An 11,558-nucleotide genomic window follows, 5' to 3' on the forward strand; every position below is an offset into this window, starting at 1 on the left:
CCTAGTAACGGTACTAAGTTTAATCTCCCGTCATTGACTAAGACTTTGGCTTCTTCCTTGGAAATGTTTAGCCCTGTGGCGAGTTCACCAGAATATCCGATCTTCAATGAGGGCCTGACTAGGGGTCCTGAAGTGGATATCCTCATGATGCCGCCAATAATCCTCGTGAGTAGGGCATAAATGCATGTACCCCATATGGAATACGTGAAGATAGGGGTTCCATCGCTTAGCCATAGCATGTAAGAGGTTCCAGTCGATCTCAAACTCATGGAAGTAAAGAGCACTCCTCAACATGAATCTCCCAAAATTGATCTTCTCTACAGGGTGCATTCCTATGACGGTTGTTTTGACTAACTGATCGATTGGGTTATCGCCGACGGCTAACATCCTGGTTTGACACAAAAGGGTATTTTAGTACTCTTCCAATGGTCCATGTAAAAGATCAATTTATTTTCTTTTGGAAAATCTTTACTTATGGAAAATATTTTCTGGAAAATATATTTTTTGGAAAATGTTTCTTCTAAAGAACACTTCTTTTGAAAATAATTTTTTGAAAAATATTTTCTTTTTCTTCTTTGAAAATTCGATTTCCATTTTGATTTAACTGGCTCGGTCCATCATGATTGTTGGATCGGGATGGACTGGGTCATTATTGTAAAAGAATGGATTCTTTACTGGGTCGGTGCACCCATTTTAATTTTCAAAAATAAAATTTCTTTGATCCTTGAGGACAATCATGCACTTTGATCTCATATTCACATCACTCACATACATTCATCCAACAACAGGCATTCATTCAATAAACAACCCGGGAACACCCACGATAAGTTCGAGTGTGACCTATGGGGAAGGTTTCTAGACTCTAGGCTTGCTACGTGCAATGCATTTTATCTGGCCACCCTTGCCCAAGCACACCTATATACCTTTCGATACGTGGTGACTTGGTTTGATATACCGTATAGGTGATAATCTAAAACCTCAATTCACTTCTCTGAAGCCAAAAACAGCCAGTTTGATCTCCAATTGAGAGGTGGCGCACAATGCTGAGCAAGGGCCCACTTAAATACCTCTCGTCTAGAATAGACGTAGTCTATCCCCCTCGTACAGTAAGGTACAGCGGGGCAAGATCTTGCTTAGGCACCGGTTTTGACCAAGAAGTGCAATTGATATACTTAGATTACCTTTTATACTTACGGGTACGAGTCAATAGTTGTAGCTTTAATAAATGGTTTGGCATCTCACGAAGGGACCGACCACGTACTAGTACTACGTTGGCAATCGGGACATGTGACTGTGTGGCTCACAATAGGACAAAGGCTCAGGTCGCCCCAACCTGGGTGCATCAATATGTCTCTCAGAATCACCTGATCAGACGGTATTGATGCCCCAGTTCGATATACCCTAAGGTACGTGACTGGAGTTGTGGGTTTCATGAATGACGTCGCATCTCCGAAGAGACCGGGCCACACACTAGTGCCACGTTGGCTAAATGGGACGTGTAAGTGAGTAAAGCGGTAAACGTGCATGTGGTGTGTGCAAAACAGGGCGGGGTGTGCCCGGGGCCTTTTCAAGCAAATGGGCCCATGGGCCTAATCATATACATATGAAAATTTAATCAAGATCAAAACTATTCGGATCAAATGAAAATTCAATCAAAGTCAATATTTCCAATCATATAGGCAAAGATAAGCACCTTAAGCATATACTTGATATTAGCATTTAATCCCGTATTATTTTCTCATGTATTCCAATCGAAGGTTATTTTGGGGTGACCCGAAATAATTTAAAATTTCTAAGGGTATTGAATTGAGGGTATAATAATAATCGATGAAATAGAGAGGATAATTTAAAAAACACAAGATGAGCCCGATCAAAAGAAATTCAGAAAACAAAAAAAAACTTGAGCATATGTCGCCATTAGCAACATTTAAAAAATTTGATTTCATTATTTTTTGAACTTCCTTTTTTAAAAAAAAAAACTTTCTACTATTTATTTTTTTATTTTGATTTTCCTTTTTGTGAAACAAATTAATTTCCCCTTTTTTTTAGAAAATAAATTGATCTTAAAAAACCAAGATAATTTTGGGAAACAGATTAAATGCCGCTGCCCATAATCGAACTCATCCAGCACATGTCGAGATCAGCCTTGCTGTTTTAAAACAGCAGGATAACGTCGAGCTCATCTCATGACAGCAGCTTAACGTCGAGATCAACAGCGGCTTAACGTCGAGATCAACAGCAGCTTAACGTCGAGATCAACTTATAACAGTAGCTTAACGTCGAGATCAACAGAAGTTTAACGTCGAGATCAACTCATAACAGCAGATCAGCGTCGAGATCAACCTATAACAGCAGATCAGCGTCGAGATCAACCTATAACAGCAGATCAGCGTCGAGATCAGCCTGTAACATGGGATTTTTCGATGAATTGTTCGCCATTTTAGCGCTGTGATGAGAGAAATCTCTTTCTGAACTTCTCTAATGGTGATTGGAGACTTTTACTTAAAAGAAAAAGAGTGAAAAACCGATTCAACCAATCTTCACAAAGATCTCCACGTTCAATCGAGATCAGAAGTATCAATCTTACAAGAACGGCTGACTGAAAAAAAAATAGCCATTAAACTGAATAGGAACGTAGAGATGAGGCTCAAAACTGAGTTTAGGCAAGTGAGGATTGATCTTAATCGAACCTTTCATCGCATGTAGCAGATCGTGTCATTTACTCGCCTTTTATTCCATCGTTTACTTGCTCGATTGAGAGGTAGAAGCAGGCTTGATCGATTGATATCTCGATCGTTCGAGATCCACAAACTGGAGCATGGGTTTTGGCATCTTTGAGGAGAAGCATTCTCAAGTCTCTGTCGAGACAGATGGGATCGAATGGGGAAGAAGACCTCTTTTAAAAGAACTAATTGAGAAGTAAAAAATGGGTTTTCGCTTATGGCACCCATTGAAAATCGTTGGATTTAAAAAACTCAAATTACTTTATACTTGGGGCACACCATTGGAGGCTGCTGTTGGCAGAAACTTCAAAAAAAAATTTTCTTTAAAAAAAAAAAAAAATCCATCTGCTGTCAATGGGCAGCATCTCTTGCCCATAAATCATCTAAAAAAAAAACAAAAAATGAAAAACAACTAACTAAAAATAAGTTATATATCGAACGTTGTTTCCCCTTTTTTTTTATTTTAAAAAAAATCTTTTGTCATCACCAATGAATCGCCATACCTTAAAAAATAAAAAGAATCCTTTGTTTCATTATTTCATCCTCAACGATCGTTATTTCACCCTCAACAAAGTATCCGTAGAAACTTGGTATTATTTAAAGTCACCCCAAGTGACTCTCAATTGAATTACATGAAATTAATAATATGCTATAATAATGTATTCAAAGTTGAACCGAAATTAATGGTTAAACCCACCAATAAAAAAAATGATAAACGAACAATAAAAAACTAACTAACTAGCAATTAAATAGAATCAACTAAAAATAAAAACTAGATCATTAGCAATGTTCCTATACTTGGAGTTTTTCAAGTCTGATCCTCAATGTCCCCAGTGGAGTCGCCACTGAAAGCGCCCTCGATCCGCGGGGTGCGCGGATCCGCTTTTGACCCTTGAGGTTTGGGAGTCGCCACCTAGTTATTGTGGTCTAGGAACCAAACTGACTCTAACATGGATAAGAGGAACTAATCTACCATAAAAAATCTGAATTCGGGGATCAAGTTACGGGGTTGGAAGGTGTTAGGCACCAACCCTGCCCGGCCAAAGTCGGTCTCTACTAACTTCCCAAGTAAATTACATTGCTAAAACCTAGATAAAAATAAATAAAAATAAAAATTTACTTTTCCGATTGCAAGGACTTTGTTCCCTCAGATCTAACAAAAAGAGCTCCTTGTACTGTACTCCCTTGCTTCGTTCTGTCTCCGGATTTGACTACGGATCTCCTAGATCAAGGTATCTTCTTGTTTCTGAATCTGAACTCTTCAAGTTTGTTGTGGATTTGGGGGTATTTTTGGAGAGATTTTAGGTGTTTTCTAGACTAAAATTGAAGGGGGGATGTTAGGTAAGGAGTTGGGGCTCCAAAACCAAGGTTTATGGGGGGCTAGGGGAGCTTCTAGACCTACTTCTCTTAGGGTTTATGATTTGATATGAAAATAGGGTGTAAGCACCTCTATTTATAGATGTTTTTAGGGGTTGATTTGGATAGAGTTAGTGTTTAATTAGAGATCTTTTTTAATTAGAGTTGTGTTTTAATTTGACTTGTTTTAGGTAGAATTGTGTTTTAATTAGAATTGTTTAGGTAGAATTGTGTTTTAATTCAAATTGTTTTAGGTAGAATTGTTTTTAAGTTAGAACTCTATTAGATAGAGTTATTATTTAATTAGATCTCTATTATGACTTTTGGTCTTATTTGATTGACTTTTAATGTTTTGACTTTAGTCTGAATTGATTGACTTTTAATATCTTGACTTCAGTCTTGCTTAATTGACTTTAATTTTGACTTCAGTCTCACTTGATTGACTTTAATACCTTGACTTCAGTCTTGCTTGATTTACTTTTAATTTTTGGAGAACCCCCTCTAAAATATCTTTAATTCTTTGGACCCCCAAATGGAGGGGTCCTTAAAGAAATATCCCACAAACCCTCAACAATTTTGCCTGAGAGTCCGATTAATCGAATTTTTAGGTTCAAAATTTTAAATTAATTTCATTAATGTTTAAATTTAATTATTTAATGTTTTATTTATTAATTTCGAATTTTTTAATTATGAAAATTGTGAAATTACCGTTTTGCCCCCGGAGAGGACTTTTCACGTTTTAAGTCAGTTTTTAATGTTCCAGGATGTTTTAAATCGATTTATCGTAAGGAATTCAATGGAAATATTAGTTTTTTTTTTATGAATTTTTTTGTGTGAAATGGTTGTGAACTTTACGAGGGGCATTTTCGTAATTTTGTCAAATTCTGTTAAAATTGGTGAAATAATTTTATTTGGTTCCGATTTGTTATTTTATGTGTTTCGAGAGTTTTCCTAAGCGTAACGTAGGCTCTAGGGTTGTTTTGAGGTTAGGGATATTTTGATAATTTGATATTTTTAGTGATTTTTATCGTGAAGTTTCTTTCTGGTCTGCAAGATGATGATTTCTATGTTTCTGGGGTCGTATTTTCCTAGCGTAGCGTAGTTTCTAAGGTTTTGTCAGTTCGAGATACCTCATCCGGATTTCTGAAACATATCTGGTAACAAAATAAAGCATTGGAATACACATCCATCATTGGGAATCATTGCAATCGGGTTGACGAGTTGATCAATCAGGCGGATGCGAAAATGGGGTGTCTACAATCGGCGTTTGCCGAACGGGGTTGGTGCCTAACACCTTCCAATTCCGTAATGTGATCCTCAGACCCGTTCTTTTTTTTAGATCAATGTTTTTATGTATTTAGAGTCAATATTCGATTTCTAGACCATAATAACTAGGTGGCAACTCTCAAACCCAAAAAAGTGGATCCGCAACCCGCGGATCAAGGACGCTTTCAGGGACTCTTATTTATACACAATTTTAGTGGAAGCAATGGAGGCCTTAATTCATAAAATAAGAGGAATAATGTAGTAGGTTTGTCCTTTTAGTGATATTTTTCTAATAATTCTCTTAAATAGAGTTAACACTTAATTTTGAGTGCTTTGTTGAATTTTGAAGTATGTGAACTTCAACACCATCTTTGGCATGTGTGAGAAGGTTCCTTCAAAGCTCAAACCCAAGCCCAAGCCCAAGCCCATTGTACTAGATCCTATTATGCCATAATCCAAGCATAACTTTCAACTTAAATATCTCATAGTAAATGACATTTTCTAATCTCGATTGCTCATAATTTTTTTAGATCTATTCGTTTTCTTTCCAATGAATCTAATTTTGCTCAAATTTGATATCGGAGTAGTGAGTTATGCTTATTTTCTGAAGTTGCTCTAAAGTCTTGCTATCAGGTTTGAAAATCCTTGTGATTTTCTTATTTTTGTATTCTTTTGATTTTCACATTACATTGATTATTTAGAAAAAATAATTACACGTAGTTAGCCATTTTTGAATTGAACGTAATTGTATGCAAATGAAAGTCACTACAATGATATGTAAAAATTGATTTTCCAAAAAAACTATCTTGAATGACCATTCACAACCCTTTCCAAAAAATAATGGTGGAAACTCCAAACGACATAGTATTGATGTTTCCATAAGAAAATCACATGTCTACAAGAAAATTTTCTTCTACTCTATGTTGATGATATGAATCTAACTAGAGATGATATTGTTGGGCTGGCTCATATGAAACTTCAATTACATCGCGAATTTGAGATGAAAGACTTGGGTGTTCTTCGGTATTTTCTTGGCATTGAGGTCGCGTGTCCTCTCCTCGATGCTACTTAGTATCTCAGTCCAAGTATAATACCGATGTCCTTGAGCGAGCTCAAATAACTGATACGCGGACTGTAGATACTTTTTTGAGCTTCATGTTCTACTGACACACTCTGATGGTGTTTCCCTCGAGGGTCCGACTTTATATCAAGTTATTGTTGACAGTCTTGTGTACCTTATTATTACTCGACTTGACATAACCTATGTTGTTCATGTGGTTAGCCAGTTTGTCTCCTCCCTTGCCACTACTCAATGGGCCATTATGATTAGGATTTTATCCTATCCATGGGGTATCTTATTTTATAATTTGATATTTCCATCCTCATCATTGTTGTAGTTGCGTGCCTATTCTGATGATGACAATATTATAGACAGCAAATTTACCACGAGGTTTTGTATATTCTTAGGGGACTCTCTTATCTCCTGGAGTAGTAAGAAGTAGTCAGTTATTACTCGTTCATTTGTTGAGGCTGAATATTGTGTTATGGTCTCTACTGCTCAAGAGATCATTTGGCTCCGTTGGCTTCTTATAGATATCAGAGTTCTTATTTTTTATCTGACTCCGATGTGCTATGATAAGAAGAGTGCCATTCAAATTTCCTGCAACTCTATATTTCATTAGCGTACAAAGCATATTAAGATTGATTACCACTTTATTCACCAGTTCTTCCAACAAGGTTTTGTCTCTATGTCGTATGTTTCCTCTCAGATGCAGTTAATTGACTTCTTCATAAAGTTGCATACCATTGCTTTCGCTTCCTATTTAGAAAATCTCGATGTTATTTTCCTCATGAAACTTAATGTAACCCTAATCTAATATCATGAATATCCTAAAAAGTGGTGTCTCGGTTGAAGCTTTGATGGGTTGAATGTTACTATAGAGGAAAGTGTGGTTCTTCAAAAAATTCGAAACCTTTCAATTGTTTCACACACATACACACACATACACACATATACCTGATTGTTTGTCGGCGTGCAATGAGTCTTTAGATTATAGTAGCATCAGCCATCGGTGGGTCATTTTTCTTAGAGAAGATGAAGGAGAAAGCCAAATGAAAATCCTACATGAGAACTAAGAAGAGAGAGACTATTATGTAAGTAATACATATGAAAAAGTTTTAAAAAGTGTATAACAAAATTTGTATTGTATTTTTATTGGATTGTATTGGAGTTTATTCAAAACGATCTGAAAATTTATCAGATTTTCAATATCCAATCTGAATCTTATCCAAAAATCCAAAGTTTAGATTTGAATCCTATTTATTTATCGAAACAAATCAGGTATCAAGTAAAATTCGATCCATTGCCAGCCCTAGTTGAAGTACTAGTCATCTTATTTCCAAAGAGATCAATTATTGGCATCCCAACTTTTACTCATTATTTCTAAATTAAAAATGAAGAAAATAAGTGAATGATTGAGAATAATTAAAAGTTAGGGTGTCAATAGAATCTCTCTCAATTCTTTTCTTCTTGATTTATTTTTAATTTTTTTACTTTAATATTTTATATTGGGAAAAGTGTTAACTTTGAATTTTGAACCATTGTTATAATGTTTTGTAACATTGAGATAATAATTTGAGCCTAACTTTTGTAATGTTCGATGCGCGTTTTATAATCTTTAATTGGGGTATTATAAATAATTAAAAAAGTTGGTATGTATAAGAAAAATTTAGGGTGCCAATAGCAGCTCTTTTTCAAAATTCTAATGATCACACTCTGGTAAAAAAAAAAGAAAAAAAAGAAAAAAAAGAAATTTCCATTTCTAAGCTCATTATCTCCCATCGATTTTGAATTTTGATGCGCCTCTTACCTTACTTCCAAAGCATTCCAAAACCCAAAACCTCATTTCCCTCCAACGGCTCAAACCCTAAATGGATCACTCGCCACCATCACTGCTTCTCCATCTCTCTCTTAGACAAACCCATAAACCCCAAACAGTTCAACCAGATCCTCTCTCAAGCCATCGTCACAGGCTTCTTCAAAGACCCCTTTATATCAAGCAAACTCCTCCTCTCCCTCTCTTCCGATCTCTCCTTCGCTCGCTCTCTCTTCTCCCAAATCCAAAACCCAAATCTCTACGCCTGGAATTTCATGTTCAGAACCTACGCTCGCAGCTCTTATCCCAAAGAATCAATCACTCTTTACAATCTAATGCGAAAAAATGGTGTTTCACCTGATAATTTCACGTTCCCTTTCGTCCTCAAAGCTTGTGCTCGCCTCTTATTTTCTAAAAAGGGTGAAGAACTTCATTCAATGAGTCTGAAATTTGGGTTAGAATTCGATGTCTTTGTTCAGAATTCACTTATATCGATGTACTCGGTGTGTGGTATGGTTGAAACAGCTCGTAAGGTTTTCGATTTTGTTCCGGTTTTGGTCCGAGATGTTGTGTCATGGAATAGTATGATTTCTGGGTATTTGCAGAGTGATTTTTGTGGAGAAGCGTTGGAGGTGTTTGGGAAAATGTGGGAGAGTAATTCTGGTACTCCGAATGAGGTAACTATGGCGAGTGTTCTAACTGCTTGTGCAAGAGTTGGAGATCTTTGGTTGGGTAGGAGGATTCATGGATTTATTATGGGAAATTATTTTGTTTTAGATGTCTTTTTAGGTTCTTCATTGATAGATTTTTATTCAAAATGTGGTCGAACAGATGATGCTCGTCAAGTGTTTAATAGAATGCCTGAAAGGAATGTTGTGTGTTGGACTTCTATAATTGCTGGTTACGCGCAGTCAGGTTTGTTTAAAGAAGCGATAGGGTTGTTCAGGGAGATGCAGCTCGAAGGTGTGAAAGCAGATGAAGCTACTGTGGCATGTGTTGTTTCGTCCTGTGGGCACTTGGGTGCGTTAGATCAGGGAAGGTGGGTTCATGCTTATTGCGACAAGAACAAGATTGAAATGAATCTCTCAGTGAAAAATGCTTTGATCGATATGTACTCAAAGTGTGGAGATATTAACAAGGCTCTTGAGATTTTCCATGAATTGGTTCAAAAAGATGTATTTTCATGGACTGTGATGATTTCTGGGCTTGCAATGAATGGGAAGTGTGATAAAGCGTTGGACTTGTTTTCATATATGGAATTGTCGAGTGAGGTTAGACCGAATGAGGTCACATTTCTTGGGGTGTTATCTGCTTGTAGTCATGGTGGATTGGTAGACAAGGGGTTTTACTACTTCAATTCTATGTCCAGAACCTATAACCTTAGCCCTCGTGTCGAGCATTACGGCTGTATGATTGACCTTCTTGGACGAGCCAACCTTTTGAGTGAGGCAGTGAAGTTTCTTAGAGCAATGCCCATCAAACCTGATGCTGTTATTTGGCGATCATTGCTTTTTTCGTCAAGGATTAATGGGAATATTGAGATGGCGGAATTTGCGGCAGAACAAATTCTTAAATGGGAGCCAAGAAAGTGTGGGAGCCATGTTCTGCTTTCCAATGTTTATGCTGGAGTGTCAAGGTGGAGTGATGTGAAGAGGGTGAGGAAGAGTATGGATGTTCGTGGGATTCGGAAACAACCGGGTTGCTCTTTTGTTGAAATAAATGGTTTTGTTCATGAGTTCTTTGTTGCTGATAGATCACACCCTCAAACCGAAATGATATACCAGACAATTTTTGGGATTAACCGAATTTTACGGTTCAAAGGATATGTGATGGATACTTTAGATATGTTTTGATAATGTCAAGGATGGAGTTTAAATTATGATTTATAAATGAGCCTTGATATGTCAACAGTGTCACTGTCGGCTATTCGATCTTCATTATATCAGTATTTCATTTTTGCTGGGGAAAAATATTTTGGTTAGCAATTCAGGCTTTAAAGTCTATAACAAACTCCCAAGAAGTGAAGGATTTTGTCTGGGAGCTTTTTTTTAAAATTTTTTTAAAATCGTTTTTGAAAGTCGAAGTCTGATTGAGATGTCTCTGGTTTTGTTGTTCATGTGGGGATTCGAATTTGAAGGTGGAGAAGAAAAAAAGATGCAAAAAGTGTAGGTAATTGACCGGCCAACTCTGAAGGAATGGTAGACCGACATTCGAGGATGAAGTGCTTAAACATCTCAGTCTGCACGATCATGTGGCAACCATGTTTGGATTTGGCAATTATTTGACAGGGCCAAGAGGAATAAATCTGGGAAAGTTTTAAAAAAAGGAAAATGCTAAATAACATTGAAATTGACATTGTTTCAGACATTACTGACGTGGATGCGATTATAGAACCATAGATGCCTTTCATTGAGATAGGAGTGAAAAGTTTCTATGCTTTGCACACCAATGTCCCAAATGATGTCAATTTCAATGTAACTCCAGCACGGCTCTAAATAGTGGGGGAACACTTGCCCCCCCAAAAATTTCAAAGTCTAATGAGTTTTGAGTTATTGCGACAGATTAAAAAATCCACTGCTATTGCCTCCACAAATTTTTTGCACTCTTAGTTGTCCTCCCAATGTCCCAAATGATGTTAATTTCAATGTTCCTCCACGACTCTAAAAAGAATACAGGATTACAAACTGGGGGTGGATTTATAGTGGGGGCGCTTGCCCCACAAGAATTTTCTTAGTCTAAGGAGTTTGAGCTATTACGATAGATTCAAAAAATCCACTACTATTACCCCCACAATTTTTTTTTTTGCACTGTTAGTTGCCCCCACGTGGGATTTTGCTTCACCCCTGATTGCATACTAATAATATTTTTGAAAAACACTTTTCTTATTAACATAGTAAGAATTTAAGCCTTACTAAGAGTCATTTTGCTAAAATGGATTAGCACATTTGCAATGCCACAGCCCTCTAGATTTCCCGGAAAACTCATACCCTGAAGAAAAAATATAGAACAAATTTCTTTTGGACTTGATCCAAGGTCTTGGTAATGGATGGCTACCAAACTTCCACCTAATTCCTAAATTTAAAAGTAAATAATTGTAAAAAATAACTTTTTGTGGAATTTTTTTTTCAAAGTCAAGAGAATTTTGTTCTCTACAACCTGAAGCATTGGATCATGCTTTTGGATGCCACAAGGTGAGCCCAAGGACCCTTAGTAAGGGTGGAATCCTTTTTTAAGTAAGGCTAGGAGGACTATAATGATTTTGGTTTTCTTCGCAAAAACCATCATCTTCATCCTTCTTGAAAACCTTATCTTTTCCTTGAGATTTGAAGGTTGAGGT

The 11,558-nt window shown here is 36.7% G+C and overlaps 1 protein-coding gene across 1 annotated transcript; it reads left to right on the plus strand.

The window, feature by feature from the left end:
• The first annotated feature begins 8,134 nt into the window (after positions 1–8,134).
• On the plus strand, positions 8,135–10,699 carry LOC147398301 (pentatricopeptide repeat-containing protein At2g29760, chloroplastic-like). Its single transcript, XM_086447460.1, has 2 exons — positions 8,135–8,953; positions 9,053–10,699. The coding sequence occupies exons 1-2, from the start codon at positions 8,203–8,205 to the stop codon at positions 10,072–10,074; spliced, it is 1,773 nt and encodes a 590-aa protein (XP_086303586.1). The 5' UTR covers positions 8,135–8,202; the 3' UTR covers positions 10,075–10,699.
• Positions 10,700–11,558: the final 859 nt, after the last annotated feature.

This window comes from Akebia trifoliata, chromosome 7 (assembly GCF_017979445.1).
Source record: "Akebia trifoliata isolate Shusen 1 chromosome 7, ASM1797944v1, whole genome shotgun sequence".
In the NCBI taxonomy this organism is placed as follows: domain Eukaryota; kingdom Viridiplantae; phylum Streptophyta; class Magnoliopsida; order Ranunculales; family Lardizabalaceae; genus Akebia; species Akebia trifoliata.